This window comes from Ambystoma mexicanum, chromosome 12 (assembly GCF_040938575.1).
Source record: "Ambystoma mexicanum isolate Mex_15411 chromosome 12, UKY_AmexF1_1, whole genome shotgun sequence".
Classification (NCBI taxonomy): Eukaryota; Metazoa; Chordata; class Amphibia; order Caudata; family Ambystomatidae; genus Ambystoma; species Ambystoma mexicanum.
Genome location: NC_090936.1, coordinates 1,056,402,442 through 1,056,427,282, shown reverse-complemented (window position 1 = coordinate 1,056,427,282; position 24,841 = coordinate 1,056,402,442). Strand labels below are relative to the sequence as shown.

At 46.6% G+C, this 24,841-nt stretch overlaps 1 protein-coding gene across 7 annotated transcripts in view; it reads right to left on the bottom strand.

Annotated features, from left to right (window-relative positions):
• Nucleotides 1-24,841, bottom strand: part of NRF1 (nuclear respiratory factor 1) — a 705,079-nt gene that overhangs the window by 201,422 nt on the left and 478,816 nt on the right. For 4 of the 7 annotated variants that reach the window (XM_069629591.1, XM_069629590.1, XM_069629593.1 and 1 more), the window contains 2 exons: nt 6,022-6,078; nt 4,378-4,502 (listed from right to left, as the gene is read on the bottom strand). In XM_069629591.1, the coding sequence (XP_069485692.1) occupies nt 4,378-4,502; nt 6,022-6,078 (182 nt within the window). The remainder of the gene's footprint in view (nt 1-4,377; nt 4,503-6,021; nt 6,079-24,841) is intronic. The other 3 variants (XM_069629596.1, XM_069629594.1, XM_069629595.1) reach the window with 1 other exon arrangement.

Here is a 24,841-nt window from a genome sequence, read left to right as displayed (position 1 = left end):
CTGCTGTGTACTCCTCTCTGGCTAGGTGAACAGCCGATAGATTCATTCTTGAATTGCCCAGAAACAGAGCTGCATTGCCTCTCTACAGTGTTAGTGACCGTAGACCTCTCCTGTTGAGGTAGTACATGGCCACTGTGTTGTCCGATTATCGGGTCATTCTTTCCCCGTACAGAAGGCAGAAAAGCCTTCAGTGCAGTTTGATTGCTCACCGCTACAAAAAATTGATGTGTAGTTTGGACTCCGATGGAGACCGCCGATTGTCAGATCGTTGGCGTGCGCTCCCCAACCCATGATTGAGGCATCCGTCACTACAGTTCTCTCAGACTATGGTTGCCAAAAAGGTTCTCCTTTCAGAATGTTGTCGTCGCAGGCCCACCACAGGAGATCTTGTGCAACCCCTGTTAAGTATGGCAGAAAGGGGACGGGACGTAGGAGTAAAAGATTACCAAATTCAGAGGGACATACATGGCCCTAGAGAAAGTACTAAAAAAAAAAGTTGTATCATTCAGGATTTTCTCCAGAACCTAGAGAGGAAGGGGCTGCTCTATCACCTGCATAGAAGGTCCCAGAGCGACACAGGTGCTGCCTACCAGTATAGGCAAGATTATAAATTAGAGCTCTACTTCCAACTCCGGCACTGCAATGGAACAGACATAACTGGAGACAAGCAGCCAGACTTCAGTTGCGTGTTCACTGCACGGCAATGGTGATAGGTCGGACAGTGCTGTTCACACACAACTGTATGCCTTATTAGGATATGCCTAGGTCTGACAGTCAATGAGGGGTTTTCACGTGGAATTATTCATTTCCAGAGAAGACTGGGTTCCCATTACTATAGTTTTGCCATGGGAAGATAGGACAGTAAAGGACAGATAGAATTTGTCTCAGAAAGGGACCACTGTACCCACAATGTGTCACCATCAGCGTTTATCAGCAACCTCTTTCTAATAAGAAAGCATAACATGCTTGCAGTCATCAACTTGAGATCGACAACGACTGGATCTGCTACCAGCATTTCAGGATGGGAGCAACCACATGCTCATGGACATCTTTCTTCCAGCATGACATTTCTCTCTCTATCCCAATCTACTGCCAACACTACCACATTCTGCAGTTTCAGTGGCAGGACAATTTTGATCGTTTGCGAGCCTACCCTTCAGGCACTTGTTGGCACTGTGGTGTTATTAAATGAACTAGCAATGGTGTTGCTCAGTGAGCACCTAATATGCATGATCATTTTCATGTTGCAGGCCAAAAAACACAAGAGGCACAGACACATGGTGGTAAATACACTTTCAGGAAATGGTCAATTGTACAAAATCCAACTATGCTCGGTCATAGGTTATGGGTTTTCTTGTGGCTATTGATACTTTGAAACTTCCCTCAGAGAAAGTATGGGCGTTCAGGGGAGAGAACTCTCCTCGTGGAAAGAGAATGTCTGGCGAGGGTAATATGCAGTTGGATATCTGTCCAGGCCACCTTTCCATAAGCTTTGCAGTGACTACTCAAACGTTTCCGACCTTCACTGCAACATGTCTTACATGCAGGTACTCTTCCCTTCAGAAGAGGCAAAAGTGGACTCCAGCAGTGACTGAAACACATGGGAGACTTGAAAAGGGGGTAAACCTTTGGCTCGACCCCAGACATGGTGATAAGAGTGCAATGCAAACAGATCTAGCTGGGGAGCCTGTTGCAGTCAACTGACATATGGGGGAAAATGGTCTCTGCAGTACAAACTGCTAGGATCTCTTGGAGGTTTCTTTTGCAACACAATCCTTAACCAAAGAAAAGGTCAACTGCTGCATCCTTCCAACATTTTAGTTGACCCGTATATCACCTAGATTCTAAAAGGAGCGCTTCTTGCTTCTAATAGTTGTCAAATATTGTCAGATCTTTGGCCTCTGGAAGACAGCGCAGTTCATGCCAGGACTGTGCAATGTTGGGGCAAACTGAAATTAAAGGTACCACATCAACTTTAGGCCAGACAAGCACCTATTTGGGACATTGTATAATCAGTGGGGTCCATGGTTGACTACCCGTTTACATCACATCTCAATACCCATCTTCAGCATAAAGTCGGACCAAGATTATGCAGCAGATCCTTCCAAGGCTGCAGGAAAGCAAGGGATGAATTATGCCTCTCTGCCATTTATGATGGTGGCCCAAATACTTGTCAAAGCTCGCCCGGAGCTGGCGCTGCTTATGGTGGTAGTTAGTACTTGGTGGATGACGCAAGTATGGTTTCCAGTACTTTTGGAACTTTCCTCTGACTTTCCAATCAGTCCTCCCCAGAGCATTTGTCCCCAGAGGGAACTCGCTGATCTCCCTTACCCTCTTATGCAGGGCTAATCTCTGGTAAGAGGACATTGAGGATTTCAGGGCATGCTGGATTATCTCAGGGAAAGTGTAGAGCATCATTCAGGACAGATGGACTCAATCTGCTTAAGTGTTACAGGGCAGCCTGCTCACTCCGGAGTAGTCTGGAACAAGATCAGCATCCCGTTTTGGACCCTGCAGCAGCCGTTCTGAACTTCCTGGCTTCTGAAAGAAAAGTGTGTGAGGCTAAGAGGTCTGGAAATACAGATCACTTGGCCATTTCAGTGGCGCATGATAGAGCGATGGGTCAATATCTGAGAACGTCATCTGGTCCATCATATGAAAGGCATATGGATAGTTGGGCCTACTACTGCCCGGTACTCAGTCCTCTGGAATGTACAAGGGGTGCTGGAGCTTTTCCAGTCCTGGCCACATAATAAGGAACAATCACGTTTGGCCTGGAGTTTTAAACTAATGCCAGGAGGATGTGTTTTGGGAATGGAAAGGCAGGTTGTGGGTGGGACTAGCCATAGGGATTAGCACGCCTATGAGAGGTCAATGTGTCTGTAAACATCCAAACACCCACAAGATGTGTCCCCCTCCTCACCAGTCATCTCCCTCCTAGCTGTGCTCCAATGAAAAATTTAGTTTGAGCGTATTGGTGGTGCTTAAGTAGCTCCAGATGTTTTGACTACAACTCTGTGATATCACTCCCTTCCATCATAGTCAATGGCAAGGGATCATGGGAATTGTAGCCCAAAACATCTGTAGAGCCAAGGAACAGGCATTTAATTCCCATGCCGGTTATCGCTCAAGGTACACCATGCAGCAATATTTGAGGCTTTAAGGACAAATCTGTTTATTACTATGGATATGGAGTGCAAGATTTTTCATTAAAGTTTCGGTTTCAGTTGGCCATCAGGGATATTGTTCAATTGGTCATTTAGGTTTTAACAGCATTACAACGATCTTATGACAAACAAGTACACATCTTCTGCTCCCTTTAAAAAGTACAGGTACCAAAACAAATATGTATAACTACTGGAGGCACATGCACCCAGAATTGGGGTTAGAATTTGGTACAGCTCTCTAGTTAAGCTTCAGTGAAGTGTTTAATCCATAGAACATAATGCAGGGGGAATTTTTGATAGCCCTAAAAATTATATAGATCTGATGGTTGCAATATCTAAAAACTTAAAAATAGATTTAACAAATGTGACAACGTTGTGGGGAAAGCAGAAGTTATCAAGTGACGCACAACTATAAGTATTCCAATCAATCCTTTTAGCACCAAATACATACAATCAAAACTGAAGAAAAACATTTAGAACAGATCCATCTTTTTGCAGTGGAAACAGTAAACTCATTAAGGATCATGAACAGAACGGGAAAGTGAGGGTAAATCAGAGACTTATCATATTGTGTATTTAACTGACCACGAAAAGGAGTGGTAATCCAGAATATTGGAGGCAATAGTTGCTAAAATCAGTGGCTTTTGATACAAGTATCAGATGCCTAGAGTCAAAGGCTATGTTTAGCAGCCATTGAGTTCCACAAAACTAGGGATCACCCACTGTTCCAAGCCTTGTAGCAAGACGGCAGGCATCCACTTAAGCCCCTTGGGGTCAATCAATGCATAGGAGCCAAAAAGTAAGTCCAAAAGTCTTCACCCAAAAGGATTATTCATCACCATGCACTGTTTCAGGGAATCTTATTTGGGAGAGCTTATGTTGCACTAAACTTCATATTTCGCTCGAGAACACCCATTTTGCACAATCTGAATTCATCACACAGGCACTAAACAAGCAACTGCGGATTTACTGCCATTCAAATATTGGCGTTCTGATGTTTGTACATTTTCTATTCCATCAGCATGTGCAATCATGCAGGAGTAGCACGTCTTATGTTAGGAAAAGTGCTGTAAGTAGCTATGGCGCTGGATTGGAGAAGTCAGTTATCAAACCTGAAGTACACAGTGACTTTGTGCTCAGTCTATTCTCTTTCCAGATGTGATATACAGGCTTAAACAGAGACAGCAAGGATGAGACATTTTCCCCTTACCATTGGCATCTTGGACTCCAGTAAGTGCTCCAACTGCCGCGGCTGTTTCCCCAGACAAGACGATCTGTCCCCCACCCTGGAGGGTAGCTTCAGCAAGGGTTGCCACAGCATGAGCTGCTGCTTCACTGCAGTCAAAGGGGTAAAGAGAACAGACAAACTTGAAGAAAAAGGTTCCTGTTCATACATACATAAAATATACAGAAGGGGGGCGAGGGGAAAGATGTTTCACTTTATAGGTTTATATTGTCAGGTTTATTACAGTCCTCACTACTCTATGCATTCAAGTGTCCATTCCAGACGACAGTTACCAGTAAACTGGTAGGACACGGTATTGCCTGGGAGAATCTAGGATTGGATGTTAAATGGGGATAATTCCCCACTGGCATGCAGGGCAAGAGCAGACAATTGCAAGTGGGCAGGTGGCAAGTCAGCACAACAGCAACAACTGCTGGCTTCAATGTATGGAGCTACTTCATAAAATACTGTTAAAGGCTGACCTTTGGGACTTTGTTGTGAAGTCTTAAGGTGGGTGGGTAATACAAGGAAATTGGCCAGTGTTGAAAAGCAAACTATAGTGCCATATACGTCACTTGATAATACCTAATTCCCAGCATCCGTAGCAAAGGCAGGCCTGTGGTGTGAAGTCACAGGAAACTCTGAACACAGCAATTAAGGGTATGGGTATATTCTAAAGAGCTCGAAGCCCATGCTTAAACTATGTCCATCAAAATATTTTCTAAAATGATATTTTCACTTTTTAAATGGAACCTCCATACTAGAAAATAACTCACAAGTGTGCGTTAGTGTAGACAAAGGCATCCTATGTAAAGAGCACATACAGCCTTGCTCCATGCCTGTGCACATTTCACAACATTGGTGCATTTTTGTGTTTTACAGAGCTGGGCACAGTGTCCTTGACACACGGCGTCATTGACACTGGGCTTCAATGCACACTTGAGGCCAATCTAGCTAGCTCCGCCCTGCAATGCGACTATGCTGTAGTGGATAACTTATCTCTCTAATATGCACTCTACCTATTCTTTGAAGAAGCTACATTTGGTTCTGACTGTTGAGGCCGAACAAATAAAGCAATTGTGACAGTTTGTAATCTGCACATTTGCCTATATGAAAGTAAAACACTTTTTCAGGAATTAAAGTAGTTTTTGGTAGCTGTTTCGATACACTAACAATGACAGGAAATTAACTGTCAGCAACGGATAGGCTTCCAGAGAAACCAGTGAATTTCAGTCTATGTCCCCATAAGGGCCTAACACTCAAAATGTTAGTCAAGGTCCTGCATCACAAGTAACTGTCTTTACCCCAGCCTTTCAGCCGTTTAATAACATCAGTATGTCAGGAAATGGTCTACATTCCGGAAAGGCCATCTGTGCAAACCATTTACCTATCGGTCAAAAGTCTGTAACCCAACAGGAAGCCCCTTCAACAAACACACAGGGGAGGACAATAATGTATTCAGGGCCCACACAGAATATAACATGAAGTGGCTCCCCTTAGAAAATAATGTGCTTGAGAAGATTCTCCCTTTATGTGTAAATCATGGTTAAGAATACAGTACATTTGAGTATTTGGTGAGAGTGCAGAAAAGGAGAGGGAACTGAGTGGAAAAGGAGAGCGTTTGGCTACCAGTTTTCTTGAGACCAGCGAAGGCAGTTGCTGAAATGCGTGGGTGACAGCTGTGACCTGAAAACACAAAGGCAAATCATCTCATATTGTGGAAGAAATAAGGCAACACGAGATGTTCTGCTTCTGACAGAAGTAATCGCTGAGAGTCCGATACAAAAAAGGTATTACTGAGTATCTAGCACCAGACAACACTACATTGATTTTATTACTTATAAGCATTCGATATGTCAAAGTCTATTATTGAGCAGCATTAAAAACCAAAGTCTGGCACTTCTGCATAGGCTATTACAGGAACACCGACCTTCCATCACACCCCTTGCCAAGATGACTCAAAACCCCTCTAAAAGTGGGGACACTGCAGTAGCATCGACTTGAAACCCACCACACAAAGGAGCCTTAGCCATTCTCTAAAGGGGAAGACACTGTAGGAGCTCCAACTTCCAATAAACGATCAATTTGCTTTTGCCTTCCTCTAGAGCATGGGCCTGCAACATTTGCCCCTGAAACATGTTTAGAACTGCAACTCCCATCAACTCCAGATTGCATAGTCAATACTGAAGGATCATGGGCATCTTGGTCCAACACATCTGGAGAACCACAATCTGCAGAGCCATGCGAGAAATTGCAGGAACTCAGACTTTCCAAACATCTCTGCCCAAAGCAACTTCGACCTCTTTGCATAAAGAGGGCCAGTCACATTCCCAATTCCGAAAGTATGCCTGTTTTTCTGTGATGATCATGTGAAGGCAGCCACAATCAATAGTAGATTCAACTAGAAGCAAAAGGATGGTCCATTTAGTGTAGCTTTTATTGGAAGCAATCGCCACCACTATGGAGACGTGGTCACGAGGGGCATTGGCCACTCGAAAACCATGCTGGAAAGAGGAAAAAAGCCACACATCGTATCCCATCTTTTCCAGATAATTGGGAGAGGTATGGGATGGATTTATAGTTAAAGGCACAGCTCAGATAAAAGGTTTTCGTCAAACACACCATATGCTTATGCCCTCATGTACTCATTTAGTGGTTGTGGTTCTTTCTGCAGTATTGTAGGAACCAACTGTTTACTGTTCTTCTGAGGCAAATACACCTCACACCTGTGTCAAGTGTCCAGCCATGAACAAACTATATTCAAGTCCATGTTTCCATTCATTAGCGAAAAAGGAAAATGTAATGGTAGCAATACACAGTAGCAACACTTCAGGTTTAGATATGTAGCGAGCATGTTAAATAAAATAATTGCTGCCCACATCAGGAAACACCTCTAGGAGAACCGCAGGCACAATTCACTAACAATCACAATTCTTTTAGGCTTCCATCAACACATGTCATGAGTTTTTGATTACTGAAATGATTTCAAATATTGGTAAAAGCCAACCTTTAATCACAGTCAGCCTTTTTTGAGCAATAATATTAAATAGGGAATTAAGTTAGAAAATATTTTTCACCTATACGCAATAGCAAAACGTATACACTGGCATACTTGGCATTGCATGTTGATGTGCTAGTCTGCCTAACGTGCAATTTGGCAGATTACAACTCATGAATTCCAGAGCAGTTGTGCTCCAGAGAAGATTTTAAGTCAATGTAGCCAAACCCCCTATTTTGGTATGAATTAACGCGGTTTTACACAAATGAATGCACTTATTTTTTTGTACGGTTCAGATTTGTGCCATAAATCGAGTGGGCACTTATTCTGCAAAGATGCGCCACTTCTGGGGCAGCTCCGATCCCGTTTGCCCGTGGATGACAAGCAGTCAATCGTGGCAGAGGGAATGGGATATATTTTTGTGGGGATGGGTTCCGTGGAACATCACAATTGCAAGTGCGGTCTGCTGGTTTAGATGGTGAGTATTGAGCTCAGATTCTGGTTAAGTCCTGCCACACTGTGCGATTGGTAATTTATTCTAGTAGTATGTGCTTGGCGAAGAGGCACATGATGAAGAAAAAATGTGCATCAACTCCCCAGTAAAATAAATAATCCTACAGATAACAAAGCTTCCAAAGCTATCAAACCATGACCACCTATAGATAATGCTTTATTCATGCAACAACTCCACTGGTCTAAAAGAAACCAAAGGGAAATGCAAATCTATCAGCACAACAGAATCAACTCTAAGCATCTTCGCTCTAAACACAAAACCATATGCTCACAAGGTACCCCGTCTGGATTGTCTTGAAAGCATTTAAGTGATCCTTAATTAACCTATCAGCATGCAAAAGCTCAGGCCTGTAATCAGCCCCATCTGTCACTGTATGTTGAGGCAATAACTATTAGCACCCAGGTCATTCCCCCCACACTGCTTATGTTTTTTGCTCAAGGGAAATTGTGGTCCCGACTTTGAATGCTCAATTTCACAGAAAAACAAAATGCTAAAATGGCCGCCATGGAAATGAATAAAGGGGGCAAGTTATTTTACTACTACTACGGGCAAGCATGACAACAGAGTCAGCAGGGAGGCAGTCTGGGTGCAGGATGACAGGTAAGCGGGGTGGGAATGAGTGCGTACAGGGTTAGTTGTTCGAACACTCGGGGTGAGGTGGAAAAGGTGGCTGCGGGTTGGAGCCCGGAGACATGGTGGAACCAGGAGAGAGGCGCCAGAGGGAACACAGGAGATTACATGGGATGCCGACCATATTCCATGCCACGTGATTAGCCAGTGCTTCTGCTCCGAGTGCCAATTAAAACTAATGTACGTGTCCGTGCCAATTCAGTGTCAACAGTAGGGATGGAGGAAGTCTTCTCTGATCGGCAAGCACAGCAGGGCACCCGCCCGCCTGAAAGCATACCCCAAGCCCCGCGTCACAGTCAAGATAAGTAGCATATCATGTTTCCTACGCGCTGCGGCTAACTGCATGGAAGGGATTTCCCTAAACTAATACAAACAGCACGAAAACCAAGTCGCGTGCAAAACGAAACTAACTCTTGGGGCACAGATTACTAATCCTGCATGAGCAGTGCTTGCACAACTACCGCATGCACCCTGGGGGCATTGTACTGTCCAGACTCCTTCGGCCTCTGTGAGGCAGTCGCTAGGCACGGGCCGCCCGCACTCTGAACGATTAACCCTTTAATGGTAGGACTAACACACGCACCCGTTCTGACAACCCTTGCAGAATAGTGCGTGGACAGAAAAGCGAACGGCAGAAGCCACAGAATTCATCTGAGAACAAAGCTAAGTCAATGTTTATGTTTCTTGTTGCCACTAATGAAAGGGCGATCCTAATGGGTAAAGTAAGGGTCTGTTCTAGGTGTATCTGTGCCTTCCAGGAAGCAATGTGGGGAGAGTTTAATCCTACATGCAGTAATGTGGGAATCTTACATGCAGTAATGTGAGAAACGTTTTATATAACTCTGTGAAGAATGGTGGCGTACTCTCTGGTACAGTAGAGGCATCTAGCCAACTGGTTGGAGATCCAGCACAAAGGCTCCCATATCTAGTGCATACTGAATGTTGTGAAGTGTGTAGGAGTGACAGATTGAAACTCCACAAGAAGGAAGCAGGAGCCAAGGAGCACGTTACCCTAATTTCCCCATTCCTATCCACAACTCCTTCCTACTCCTCTATCCGGTGATCCTACAACCCCCTACCTATCCAGTCCATGGACCCTAACACTCTTTCCCCGAAGGGTCGCGGAAGCCTGCGATGGTATAATCACCGGGACCCAAGACCTAACGGGAAGCGAGGCGTTTGTGCTGCCTCTGCACCAGAAGACGACGACCGAAGGCCCTGACAGTGGTTTCCGTTTAACTATTGTGGTGTGCTTTTACCACAGGCTGCGTTCGCGGCAAAGTACCTAAGGGTGCGCCCGGTCGTCTTCTTTCGCCATTTCATTGTGGAAAGGTCCTTCTTGAGATTTAATCTGCGCGCCAAACCAGGTTTGGTCCCTTTGTTCGTTTGGTTGTTGGTGGGATTCAAGAGTGAAGCCCACCTCTGACTCCAGGGTGTCTAGCGGGGGCAGAAAGCGAGGGGGTGCCCGAAACTCCCTGTGCTTAGTCTCCTAGGTGACAGGAATGCACTCCAAGGCGATTGGCCGGCTGGCTGTCCAGCAAGGACAGCCACCCTGCTGGGTGACTGGCAGCTAGGCTGGAATGAATGGGTGAAACCTGCATAAAAGGTGAGTCTTTTTGGCTTGGAAACCAGAGTCAACCACTGGACAAAGGAATCAGAAGAAGAACTTGGAAGAGACGCCTGCTGCAACTCCTGGACCGTTGGTTTGCCCAGTGAAGCCCTGCTGCTGTGCTAAAGCTCCGAATTCGTCTCGACTAGAGAAGCCCTGCAAGGGCGACTTCTCCCCTTGAGTTGGTGGGACCAATCGACTCCAAAGAAAGCCACTTGGACATCCTCTCGAAGCTGGTTCACTTTCCACTGCAGTTGCTGCTGGAACCGAAGAGCCAGGGAGAGGAACACCAGATTGCGTGCATTAAGTTGGCCAAGAGCTCCCGGAAGATCCTCTGGACTGACCAAGCCTGAGTCACCTCAACAGAGTGCTGGACCCCAGATGCAAGGAAAGACCATCTCAACAGCCAAGAGTCCACGGTGGTGCTATTTGCTGAGACGTGAAGCTGAAACTGCAAAGTGCCACTGAATAGTAGTTGGTCCTTTTCTGTTGCCTACCGTCCCATTGCAGTGCAGGAGTCCTCCAGACATCCTCCATCTTGTCCCCAGGACCGAGGCCCAGGAACACCAGGATCTGCAGAGCTGCACAGAAACATCTGCTGCACTTTTCTTCAACCTAAAGGTATTGTTAAGTCTGAGAGAACTCACTTCTTGTTGTGCCACCTTGCTTGTCCTCGTTGGAGACTTGTCTTGGTTGCCCCTGTAGAGTTTCTAACAGCTTCTTTACTTCACAAGCCTAATCAGCTTTGTGGCCCTACTTTGAATTTCTTCTTATTCTACAAAGACTTCTAAAACATTGTGCGACTTTTACAACTGCAAGAAGTGCTTCAGTTCCCCTCGACTTTTGCTAACTTAACATTGGCTGGCCTGGCTCCCTGAATGACTCTTCTCTCCTCTGCTTAGGTGTTGTGTCTTCCTTCCGGCAAAGGGTTAACTAACTTTGCATTGGGGGTTACCAAAAGTACTTACCTGCTTCAGAATATTTGTGTGATTGTTAGGGAGAATTCTCATAAATGTGCTAATTCCCTTCACCTTAGAGACCCCCAGCAACTTTGCTGGATTTTGAGGACTTGATTTTTTTACCTGGAAAGAGTGCGAGCCTTTTTCCCCACTCATGTATTTTGATGTGTGTTTTACACTTGTGTTCTTTGATTATGGAGTTTTAGATAACTCCATAGGCATCATCTTTTCGCATGTGTTACACAGCACCCTCAGTGCAGCGACACAGGGATGTCTTTTAGACTGCCCAAAGGTTTAACTACCTTCTATGGGAGAAACTGTTTCCCAGAGAATGTAAAGTGAAATTGACTTTACTAGTCTTTCCAAATTCCTAGACCCAGCACACACCATCTTACAATGGAGTGCTGGAGGGGTTACATAGTATCCCCTGTGTCTAAATACTCATGTATTAGTCAAATGCTACCCTTTCCTATTGAAAAGGCTGGTGGCAGATGTTTTACAACAAACTACTATGATTATTCCCGAAAGCCAGTAGCTAAAAATCATGGGAGCCATGTTTTTCAAGATGGCGCCTTAAACCCCTTTGTTTAAACAGGACTCGGCCTTCTTTTTTCACTGTTTCTTTTTGGAAAGGTCCTTCTAGTGTTTGTCTATGCGCGCCAAACCAGGTCTGGTCCCTTTGTTCGTATGCCTTTGGCAGGCTTCAGGACAGAAGACCGCCTCTGGCGTCTGTCTGGGGTGGGCAGGAAGTGAGGGAGGTGCCCGAAACTCCCTGTGCTTAGTCTCCTAGGAGACCCAAATGTACTCTGGCGTGATTGGCTGGCAGACTGTCCGGCAAGGACAGCCACCCTGCTGGGTGAGTGACAGCTAGGCTGAAATGGAAGGGAGACAACTGTTTAAAAGGAGAGTCTCTTGGACTGGAAAGCAGAGTCGACCCCTGGAACGAAAGAACCGAAGAAGAGCTGAAGAGGACGGCTGCTGCAACTCCTGCACCGTTCATGGACTTCTCCCTTTGAGTTGGTGGGACCAATCAACTCGTAAGCCACCTGGATGCCATTCTAAAGGCTGGTTAGGATTAACCAGGGAGAGGAACACCAGCTTGTGTGCTTGAATTACAGCTACTGGAACTGAAGTGACTCCATTTTGTTTGCGTTTTCCGACGATCCCGTGCAGTGCAGGAGTCCCCCGACATCCTCCCTCTTGTCCCCACGACTGAGGCTCAGGAACAGTGAGATCTGCAGGAACTGCCAGGAACCAACGACTTCAGCTGCATTTGTTTCTTCATACTAAGGTACTGTGCCAACCAGATTGAGAGAACGCCACTCTTGCGGTCAAAGTTCCTGAAACTTTCCCAACTTGGAGGCCTAATCAGCTTGTGACCCAACATACTTCTTCGCCTAAACTACTTCTGAGAACTTTTGCAAAGACTTTACTGTTTGATACCAAAACTGCTCTTCCTATCCAGAACACTAGCCCATTGACTTTGGCCTAGGCCTATTGACTTGAATTGAACTCTTCTTGTGAACAAACTATTTGCACTGCCTAACAAGTATGTGATCTATTCTACTTACCTTAGGCCTTTTGCTCACGTCTAAGTAACTGAACTGCAATTTGGCTCCTATTTCAGGGGAGCTCCAACTGTCTCAAAAACTTAGAGTTTTGTATTGTAGTGTATTGGTATATAATATTAAGTTGCCTCCTTTTAGTGAATGTTTTCTAAATGATTGTGTAATAAATTAATAAGTGTTTTTACCAAGAAACCTTGAGTATAAGTGTCTACTTGAACCACTGTGATTGACATTCACTCGAGATAAGCACGGCTGCTCAGCTCGCTACCAAAAACTGTTTAGTACAGACTTATACCAAAGGTTGGTTTGGTTTACAGCTGTAGTCCTAATTTTGTGTGGTGGTCCCAGAGGGTACTGCATGCAATTCTGCCTAACAGTGATCTCTTGTTTTGTTCTAATAATCTATTTCTTTTCACATATTCCTAAAACTGATTCTAAATGCAACAGTGATATATTAATGTTCCCAACACCCTATTGAAGTAACCTGAGGGTGTAGGTAGTGTCTGCGGGCCATCCCAAAGTGGTATTTACTAATTTAGAAATCTTAAGAGTGTGTATTCTTGAAGTGTATTTGAGTGTTACTGTTATATTGCCCCTTCCGAGGAAGGCTTATTCCAACTCACTGATATATAAATTAATTCTTGTTTAATCAAGAAACCTTTTGAGTAAGAGTTTATTTGAATACTTGTCACTGTGAATCTTTGTGCAACTCCCCTACAGCTCACATTGACCCCTCTTGAGATAAGCCTGGCTACTCGTCCAAACTACCAACCTGTGTAGTACAGACGTATACCAAAGGTTGGGTTACTATTGCCAGGTGGTCAGGGTTGTTGTAGTGCACCCTAAGGGTACTACATACAATCTTGCCTAACATTCTGCATCTTCCATATTTCCTACCATTGTGCTTTTCTACTGCAGGCTGAATCCTCAGCTACAGTATAGCACCCATGGGTGACAATTTTGTCAAAATGGCCCTGGTCTTCTTTTTTCACCATTTTCTGTTTGTGAGGTCTTTCTTGGGTTTTACTCTGCACTTTGAGCCAGGTTTGAGCCCTCTGTTTTGCCTTTGGCGGGCTTCAGCCCTGAAGCCTGCCTCTGGCTCCAGTGCGTCTGGAAAGGCAGGATGTGAGGGAGGTTCCCGAAATTACCCTGTCCTTTGTCTCTAGGAATGCCTGAATGCAACCAGTCCTGATTGGCTGGCTGTCCTTCTAGGACTGCCACCCTGCTGTGCGATTGACAGCTAGGCTGTGCATGAATGGGAGAAATCTGCTTAAAAGGCCACAGGTTTTGGGACTAGAGGCAGAGTCGACCACTGGGAGAAACACTTGACGAAGAAACCATGAACGAAGCTTGCTGTATCCTCTGAATTGCCCGGTGAAGTCCTGCTGCTGTGCTGAAACTCCTTTTTCTGATCAACAAGAGAAGCTCCGGAAGGGATGACTTCTTCCCTTGGGTTAGAGGGACAAACTAATCCCGAGACGAACACCACGGGACCATCCTCCCCGACTGGCTGTACTTCTTCGCTGCTGCAGGAACCAAGTGTCAGGGGTCGAGAAATCCGTAGTCTCCCAAGGACCCTTCAGAAGCAAGACGACCCAAGCACGAGTCCCCTCACCAGAGTGCAGGACCCAAGGAGTGAAAGAAGCCCAACCGGTGTCCGAGATCTGCGGTTTACCAAGTGCTGAAACCGTGAAGTGCTACTGAACCGAAAAGAACCCGTAGCTGCCGCAGGAGCCCTCCAGACATCCTCCCTCTTGTCCCCATGGCAGAGGCTCAGGAACCCAGGGTCTGCACTGCTGCAACAGGACAGATCCCAGCTGGACCACTCTTCTTCAAACGAGAGGTACTGTTGAGACTTTGGGTACTGACCTCATTGGGGGTCATTACGACCCAGGCGGTAAGTACACCAACTTTACCACCATGGTGTAAACTATGTTTACACCATGGTGGATGGCGGATTTACCGCCCCATTCCAAGGTGAGTGGGGCGGTAAATCCCCATTTCCCATTTACCCTTCCCCATTCCCATTTTTGCCCCATAGGGCATAATGGGAGTGGGGAAGGCGCTAATTACGGTGCCGTAATTAGCACCCAGGCGGTTTAGCGCCATGGATTTTAACGGCTGCTAAAAGCAGCCGTTAAAATTGGAATCAGGCGTTAAGGGTTAACGACGGCGTTAACCCTTAACGCCTGACTCGTAATGAGGCCCATGCTCTTCTCAGTTGAGACTTGCATTTGCTTACATTTTACAGGCTTCACAGCTTGTGACCCTACAAGTGATTTCGACAAACACTCCAACTTTGTGCAAAGTGCCTCAGCTCCATAGACTGTGCCCCAATTGACTTTGGCTGTCCTGGCTCCCTGCATACTCTTCTAGTCCATTGACTTTGATATTTCTGTCCCTGTGGTAACTTGTTTTAGACTGTTATTGCTTGGAAAGGCTTGTCTAGACTTCATTGGAAGAATTAAGCATACCCAGAGAACCCGTTTAACCTTTTTCCTTCCTTTAACCATTCCTTTCGGCAACCTCAGAATCTGTAAAGTATAACTAGTGATATATAAATGCCATTACTGTCCTTGTGAATAAAGTCATCTCCGGGTGTAGGAATTGTGTTAAAAGCATATCCAAAGAGTATGCACTAACTTGTGCTGATACTGAAAGTATTTTAAAAGTACATTTGATTGCTACATCAAGTGCCCTTTTAAAGAATGCTCATTTAAAAATGTATGTTAAATATGTAAAATAAAATTGCGGCAAAAAGGTAGCCGGTAAAAAAAAAAAAAAAAGAAAAATTGTGGCAAAATGCAGAGGTTTGACCTGGTAAAGTTGTACCCCATTTTAACATTTAAGGGGAGCAGGGGTTGCAGGGGGTCCCCCCCCCTTAAATGGTATAATGGTCCGGGGGTTGCTGGGGTGTTCCCCGCATCTTTTACATGATTGTGGCGCAAAAAGATATTTTGTATTCACAGCCATTTTTGCCGCGATTTTAAGACATGATACCTGTTAAATGATATGATATTTTATTTGTATCGTGCTCATACACAAGTGTTTCAGAGCGCGACTAGGCAAGGGAGGGGGACAGGGGAGAACAACACAACAACGATCTTACTAGGCCCAGTGACACTGAGAACGCGCAAGTGCATGGGAAAGGGAAAAAGGGAAAAGTACATGGAAGGGGGAGAGTGGAAGGTGCGGAGCAGAGGAGAGCAGAATAAATAATAAATAGAACTTTGAGGCAAAAAACGGTGGTAGTGGTAGTGCAGCCGGCAACTGCTGTGTTTAAGGCAGCAGACTGCGTAGTCTGATAAGTGCAGAAAAAGAAGGAAAAAAAAATGGGTGTGGGGGGCTGTATGGGTACAGATACAATCCCCAGTGCAAGGGGTGGCCGGAAGGCAGTGCAGGAGGGTGGCAGGGTGAGCAGGTACCTGGGCCCAGGGGACAGAGGGTGGCCAGGTGCACAGTGCCAAGAGAGGGCAGATCAGCAGTGGAGAGAGGGAGCAAAGGCAGAAGCAAAGAGATGGGTCTCCTCAAGTTTTAGAGTGGCAGGGAGGCTGTTCCAGAGGGAGGCCCCAGCCGAAGATAGAGATCTACCCCCAGCACGTTGCTTTGAAAAACGATTGACCCGGAGGGAGGTAGAGGTAGAGGAGCGAAGAGCTCGAGAGGGGAGGTATTTGCGGGAGGGATAGCTGAAGGTATTTTGGACCCAGGCCCCAGAAAGCCTTGTGGACGATGGAGGGTTTTGAATTTAATCCTTGAATCCACTGGGAGCCAATGGAGTGATTGCAGAGCTGGAGAGATAAGATCCCAGGGCTTGAGGCCAAGGACAAGTCTCGCAGTCCTGTTCTGGATAAGTTGTAGAGGGAGGAGAGGCCGGTAGATTTAGAAAGAGGCTGTTACAATAGTCCAACTTAGAGAGAACCAGGGCTTGGCAGACAGTGAGCTTCTGAGGGAAGGAGAGGAAAGGCAGAGTACCTCTGAGGAGGTGCAGTAGGAAGTTAGACTTTTTAGAGACCTCAGAGATATGGGCGGAGAAGGACATTTTGGAGTCGAAGATGACCCAGAGGTTCTTAGCCTCGCAGGTAGGGGTAGGAGGAGGGCCAAGGGAGGCCGGCCAGAGAGCGAGGGAAAAGGATGGAGATGGTGTGCTGATGAGGAGTATCTCAGTCTTGCTGGCATTCAGACAAAGGTCATTTGCGGCACACCAATCTTGAATGGCAGTTAGGCAGTCAGAGATGAGAGGGCGAGGAGGTGGCCGAGGGCAGTCGGAAAATGAGTTGAGTGTCATCAGCGTAGCACTGGACATTTGAGCAGAAAAAGGAAATGCAGTGGGCGAGAGTTGCCAGGTATTGGTTGAAGAGCCAGGGTGAGAGGTTAGACCCGTGGGGAACCCCACAGGTGGAGAGGAAGATAGATGATAGGAAGGACCCCAGTTGGACCTGGGAGGGCCGATCAGAGAGGAAAGCGGTCAGCCAGGCCAGAGCGTGATCAGTGATACCCAGGTTATCACGGAGACGGCCGAGCAGGATGGTGTGGTTCACTGTGTCAAAGGCAGAAGAGAGATCTCAGGAAGGATGAGGACAGAGGGAATGTTAGAGTCCGGGTTGGAGAGCAGATCTTCACGGATGTTCAGGAGAGCAGTTTCCGTGCTTCTGGCCGCTCTGAAGCCAGACTGGTGGTCATGAAGGCATCCAACAGAATCCGAGTGAAGGTTAAGCTGAGAGATGGCCAGGTTTTCCAGGAGTTTGCCCAGAAAGGGGGTAATGGAAATTGGGCGGTAGCTAGTCGGACAGGAAGAATCAGCTGTGGGTTTCTTGAGAAGAGGATGCACAAGGGAGTGCTTCAGAGGGGAGGGGAAGGATCCTGAGGCAAAGGAGTGGTTGCAAGAATCAGCAAGGGCCGAGGCGAGGGTGTCAATGTGGTCCTTGATGGTTTTAGAGGAGCAGGGATGAACCTGTTTTGACGAGGCTTTCATAGATCGGACTTGTCTAGCGACCTCGTCAGGGGCGAAAATAGGAAAGGAAGAGAAGGACGGTGGGGGGCTGCTTAAGGGGGGGTCTGCAAGCACAGACAGAGGGAATGGGAGGGGCAGGGGAGGAGAGGGTGGACAGGATGTCCTGGGTTTTTGAGATAAAGTGTGAGGCAAGGGCATTGCAGAGAGCCTGGGAGGCAAGAGGAGGGGTGGAGACTGCCATAGGGTTGGTAAGCTCCTTGCAGATTTTAAAGAGTTCGGCCGAATTGTTAGATGCCGCAGAGACACAGGCTTGAATGTGGGCTCTCTTAGTGCGGACAGAGAGTCGGTATTGCCTTTGTAGCAGGCGACAGGCCAGTTTGTCAGGGGATGAGCAAGAAGCCCTCCATGTCCTCTCAGCCGCCCTACACTTACGTTTAAGTGTAGCTAGGTCAGAGTCATACCAGGAATTACACTTGGCTTTTGACTTCAAGCGGATCCTCATGACAGGGGCAAGAGCATCAAGAGTATCAGAGATAGAAGTGTAGAGGAGGGACAGGGTTTTGTCGGGGTGCGAGTCAGCCAGAGGAGGAGTAAGGGGACGAGAAGGTAGCAGCGAAAGCCTCAGCTGAGACACGCTTCATTGGTCGGATGTCCGAGAAAGTAAGTGGCAATGTTGTGGTGGGATTGGCTTGGGGGGTGGGGGGGACGAGAGTGAGAGATGGGAGGAGAGAAGGCAGTGGTCACTCCAGGAGAGAGGAGTGGTCAGGGGGATAGAGAGGGGGAGGTCAGGGGAGATTATGACATCAAGTGTGTGTCCTGCAGAGTGCGTTGGGCCGGAGGGGAGGATAGCGAGGGAGAGGGAATCACAGAGGTTGCGAAAGAGCAGAGATGAGGGACAGGGAGAATCGAGGTGGATGTTGAGGTCACCAAGGAGGAGGAGTTGAGTGGTTGAGGCCAGGAGGAGAGGTCAGCCCACTCAGAGAAAAGAGGTGATTTGCCCAGGGGGCCGGTAGAGAGTAGCAACAGTAAGAGAGTGGCTAGGAGAGATTGAGAGCCTGCAGACAAGGCATTCAAAAGAGGAGTACATTTGAATGGGAATGATAATGGCAGGAATCCACTCTGGAAAGATCAGGGCTACGCCCCCTCCAGGTCGAGTGGATCTGGGTGCGGAGAGGATCTTGTAGCCCTCAGGGAGTAGAGTGTCAAAACTTGTGACAGAGCTGGCCGTGAACCATGTCTCATTAAGACCGAGGACATCAAGGTCCAGTTCTTCAAGGAGGTGGCAGATGTCAGCGGAGTGTTTGACAGCAGAGCGAGTGTTGAGTGGCAAGATGAAGAAGGTTGCCGGCTTTTAAGACATTCCGGGGAGGGGTACAAATCAGAGGTACGCCCTGCGGAGTTGTGGAGGTAGCCTGAAGAGTGGCAGAGGAGGAAAAAGTGGGTAAGGTAGCCAAGGAGTGAGAGGAGGGGAGGGGACAGCTCTGGAGATGAGGAAGTTGATGAGGCGGGGAAAACACCTATCGAAGAGGAGGAGATTGGCCTGAGGACCTTGGACCATGACAGTGCCATTTAGGTAGACATTAAGGATGACTCTGGAGGAGTCGAAAGAAGCTATTAAGACATCCCAATGAGTGCCACCATTAATGGGAGAGGAGGAGATGGGAGAAAGCACAGATCATATGGGGGTCCATAGATTCGGCAAAGGAACAACAAAGAGGATGTCAGTGAGGGTCTGTCTGGAAGAGGCGCTGGTATAGGTATCAGCGATGGGGAGACCAGGGTTGGAGGCCAAGATATCCTTTTTAAATTTCCTTTTACCAGACTTAGTAAGAAGGGAAGGATAGTTGATAGAGAAGCAGTTGGAGTAGATGGGAGAAACAGAAAGCGCCATGAGTGGAAAAGAGAGGAGGCAGAGGGAGGAGTAAGCAAGTAAAGCAGTATTGAACAGTCACTGGGCTAGCAGGTTACAATCAATGGGCAAAGTTAGATGCAAAAATACACCTAAGTTTGACTTTCATGTAAATGCAAAAATACACCCATGTCTGACTTTCAGGTAAATGCAGAAATACACCCAAGTTTGACTTTCAGGTAAATGCAGAGATACACCCAAGTTTGACTTTCAGGTAAATGCTAAAATACACCCAAGTTTGACTTTCAGGTAAATGCAGAAATACACCCAAGTTTGACTTTCAGGTAAATGCAGAAATACACCCACGTTTGACTTTTAGGTAAATGCAGAAATACACCCAAGTTTGACTTGTCAGATGGCAGAGGAGAGTATAGAAAAAGCTTTAAATGAGTGCAAAACAGGGAGAGTTTTGAGTACCCTCAGAGAAGGAAGTACAGATAAATCAAGAAGGAGGGAACTAACCCAGAATATGGTAAGAGTTGTGGCAGTCCGATAGTCCAGGGGTAGTAGCCTCAGTGAGGGTTTGGCTGTTGCAGATATCTCATGTTGCAGCCCGTACAGCAGACAGGGAAGCTGACAGGGCCTTAGAAATGGGCCTTGGAATGACTGGGCCGGCTAAAAGCCTGCCGGTCCCTCATTGGTCCATAGATGAAAATTCCCCACCAATCAGGGAGCAGGATGATGCCCAGATCAGGAAAGCCTCCCTAGTACAGAGGGCCAAGGCATCCATGTTGCAAGCACCGCATGGTGCACAGAAATAAAAGTCAAGTAACAGGCAGTGTGGCTTCCAATCACGTGCAGGGCAACAGAAATTAGCAGAAGGAAGCTGCCCAGAGCGCGTAAGTATGGCGCTGTAATTAAGGCATATGAAAAATTAAAAAAAATTCAAAATGCCAAAATGTACATTTTTTTTACAAAAACTTGCCAAATATTTTCGGGATGGTGCTAGGGTGCAGGATAAATGCACCCACCTCGCCCTGAGTGATCACGGACAGCATGGGCACTGGGCAAAGCTCCACTGAAGAAAAACGAAGGTTGCAGGAAAATGAAAGAGCATTTCTTGTAACAGAAACCTTGAGTGCAAGTGTTGCTTGGTTACTTGTAAATCCGAATTTCATTTCTACAGCTCACATTTACACCCCTCTTGAATAGACCTGGCTGCTCAGTCACACTACCAACTTGTGTAATACAGACCTATACCAGACGGTGGGTTACCTAATACCAAGCAGATAAGTGTTGTGTAGTCTCACAGTGCGACTACACCAATTCTTACCTAACAGGAGGTTCACCTGGAGTGAGGCAAAGACTTGGACGGATTTGGCCTCTCAAAGATGTTGCACTGCAAATGGTTCGGAGGTCTCCTGTATTCGCGGTCTGCAGCTCTGGAAAGGCACAGCACCTCAGGAGATGGTTCAAATTGCAGTTAGTCTCAGGGCAGGTTGAGCCCACCAGCCAAAGGGAAGGAGTCATCCTCTACGGAGCTCTGTTGAATAAAAACAGGGGTCAGGACAGCAGTGGTTGCTTCACGGTGATGCACAGGGTCTGCAGGCTTGTCCGGTCATCTTCAACTTCAGTTTCCAGTGGTCGACTTGGCTCACCTCCGGAACCTCACCTTTCATTCAGTTTCACCACAAACTCCTCTGCAATATCTCTCAGCAGTTTACAGAAAGGGGAGGATGCTGCCCCGCCCCCCCATTGAGCAAGGATTACATTTGGGTACTCAGGCAGACAAAGGGCAGGGGAGTAAATAACTCATCCCCCACTTTCCGCCTTCCCAGACACACTGGAGCCTAGGCAGGGAAACTGAAGAGTTCCTGCCAAAGGCTAAACACACACACACACACACACACACACAGAACGCCCACACACAGAATGGTAGAAGGGCTATCAAAGAACAACTACGATAGAAATGTCGAACAAAGAAAGGAGCCACCACCGCCACTAGCCATAACTATAGGGTTATCTATGCGACTTAAAAAGTCAGAGGAGCAGGGAGAATGGGGATAATAGGTATCTCCTTAGTACTGCACATAAGGTGTGTGTGCTAATCTCTCATAGTATAAAGTTTAGAACTGGAGTTAGTAAGGATAAAGAAAACCTCAAAGGAGACCCCAAAGGGTTCCCAGCAACACTGCCCATAAGAAGCTGTGTGCTGCGAAAGTAAAACACAGATGCATTTAAAGAGATATGGAGGAAAGCAGACTCCATAGTAAAGGTAAAACACAGAACAGAGTTCCAAAAGTCAGAGCAAATAAGAATGAATGAGTGGAAAAAGCTCAAATGATTCAGGATAGAAAGAAAAAGTTCCAGAAGTCCAGCAAAAAGTGCTGGGGGTCTCACTAGGAGAGGGGATGAAGCATAACAATGATTAATTTAACAGGGGTATTATTTATATTCCATTGTGTGGTAACGGTGCTATGTGATCATTTTGATTTTTGTAGGTCGCCCAACAAAAAGACAGATTTTTTTGGGCCAGCCTACACAAAAAGCAAAAACCCACATTGCCTCACCCCACCACCCCCACACCGCACCGCACCCTCCCCCGGTGGGATTTGTACAAAATCAGAGGATTTCAGCACCCGAAACACCCTCACCCAACCCCTCCCCACACTTCCTGAAAATAAACACACACACACTTACCTGGTCTCTGTTGCAGCCGCTTCTGGGTCCTGGCGCGCCTGTCAGCCCATGCACACACTTGTGTGCGTCGCAAGGGCTGAGCGTTCAATTTTGAAAGACGCTCTGTGCGGTCTCATAGCGGTCTTTCTAAATCGTTTTTGTGAAAAAAAAAGTTTTTTAAAAAAAAAAAGAAGGTCTGTTCACCACCCAATACCGGGGTAACAACTAGATAATCCGGAACCAAGTGTCCTTTAATGTAAACTGGATCCGTTGGGGAGCGCTTGCATTTTTTTTCTCCACCAACAGGTGTACTTTCTCCGAGAACACTGATTTTATGACTAAAGGCACAATCCTCTTTTGACCGATTGTAGTAGAGGGATCGTAATAGGGTCAGGGGCTTCACCCGATCAGGCGGCTAAGGGGTGGGGAACAAGGACCTCTCTCAACCTGGGGCAGATGCCTACAAAGATATGTACCAGAGCTGAAAGGGTCTCAGTCTCAGCACCCACACCTGCATGTGTTGTGTTGAATGAATATGGTGCCACTGCCAATCATGTCATACCTTTCCCACACTGTTGCTGGCCAGGGTTATTTTTGTCTCATTTAAATAATACAAAGATCAACAGGCCTTGCCACTGCCAGAGACTATCAATTACAAAAGATTTCTCTTCAGGTAACTTTCCCTCCATATTCTATGGACCCCCAAATCTTTTGCTTTTGAACCTGTCCCGGCTTTCTACAGTGAAGGGAAGCCTTCAGCTTTACTCCCCTGGCCTTTTGCTCATTTTGTCATGGGGAAACTGATCAGTCCTTCAGACTATAAGTACTGGGAAACAATGTTTCCCTTTTGTCTTTTTGGTTAACTTTCTTTTTTTATAAGCTTTATTCATTTTCAGTGTTCACCAGACACGCATTATGACATACAACCGACAATCATGTAAAGATGCGTGGTAGTAGTCTTAGTTCACACACATTTTCATTATGTCAACCACCCCAACATCCCTCTCCTGCCCCTAATCAATACCCAACCAGATAAACCAATGGTGGCGCAACAGAGTAACCCCCAATTATTAGCAGACTTTCTATCAAGGGTTTTCCATGCTTTTGGCATTATTACCTCTTGTTTCAAAGGATCAATACATTCCTTAACAAGGCTGGCTTGAAATAATTCTGTTCTATGGCTGATACATGTTGGTGAAATGGGAGCCATACTGCAAGGAATTTGCGATATGTTCCATTAGCCAATGCTCACACCTTCTCCATCGCCATGATGCCTCAAATTCTTACCCACCACATAGCTGCAATTGTGCCCGCTCTGCTTTCCAACCATGGGTTAGGGTAATCTGTGCCACGGTCAACATATGGGTTATAAGAGTGGCGCAAGGCCCACTTGCCGTGTATGAACCCTCTGCGACTGCCCCCAGTATCACCACCTTCGGGCAGTGAGGTAGTTGGATACGCAATAGGTCCTTAATGTGGCTCAGTATTTCTTTCCAGTAGATTTTGCCTTCGGGCAAGCCCACCACATATGGCCCAGATTCCCTTCCTGCCCACAGTTACACCAGCACAAAGGAGACATTTCGGTATTAATAGAGTGTAATCAGTGAGAGGTCATATACCATCAGAAGCATATCTTATATGCCGATTGTTTGATGGCCGTGCATTTGGAACTCTTAAGCGCTCAATGCCATGTTTGGCCCAATTTCTCGTCCGTTACGGTGACTGCCCAGGTCTTGCTCCCACTTAAACATGTATGGTAGACTGTACTTAGGTATAGCCCCATCCAGCAGGCATAGTCTCGCCACTCCATGATTCGGAGACCCCTCCCTCATTGTTGGCTCCCTAGTAGCCGCTTCTAACCAGCCTATTCGTGATAAAATGTCGGATCTGGACATATTGGAAACATTCATGTTCCATTACCAAAAACGACACTTTACAATCCTCAAACTGTGGAACCCCTGCCTGGAAAAAGTCCCTTAGGGACAAGGTTTTTGGTAATGTTTTAACAGCGCACACAGCATCTTACAGTGAAGTGGGTATACATGTATTTTACCCTAATCTCTTACATTTGGGATTTTTGGTTACTTTAATATGTGCCCAAAGAAAAGCTGTTGGCAGCAGATACATTTTTACAATTTTTGCAGTACACATTCACATTTACTGCTGCTAAACGTGGCTAATGCCCTATAATGGTTGTGCCATGAGATTTTTCACTTGTATTTTGGTCATGTTGTTTGGCCTGCTTCCTGCCTTCTCAGGTCAGGAAATCCCATAGAAGGTCATGCACTTGCCCGGGAAAGCGGCTGCTTTCGTCAGATAGTAATTCCTGGTCTGGTTTGTCCCATGGAGTGGGTGGGACTGTCTGGTCCCACTTCACATCCGTGGTGCCAGAGTGTCTGAGTGTTTGGCATGAGTGAAACCCACAGTGGTCCCGGATTGGACCCCTGCTAGCTGTTTGAATGGTGCAGATCCTTGGTAGGCTTGGACTTGCTTCCAGCCAGGATTTAGGATAGAGGACTGCTGCAGGCATTTCTTCAGATCAGCATTAGAGCCAAGTATCCTTGCGTAGAACAGCAGCCGACTGAAGATCAGTAGAAGAAGCCTGGCTCCCTTCCTGCGTTTGGCCAGGTGAAGCCCTACTGGAATCCCTGTTCGGTGGAGGCCGAGAGCAGTGCTTCAACCCTTGGACTAG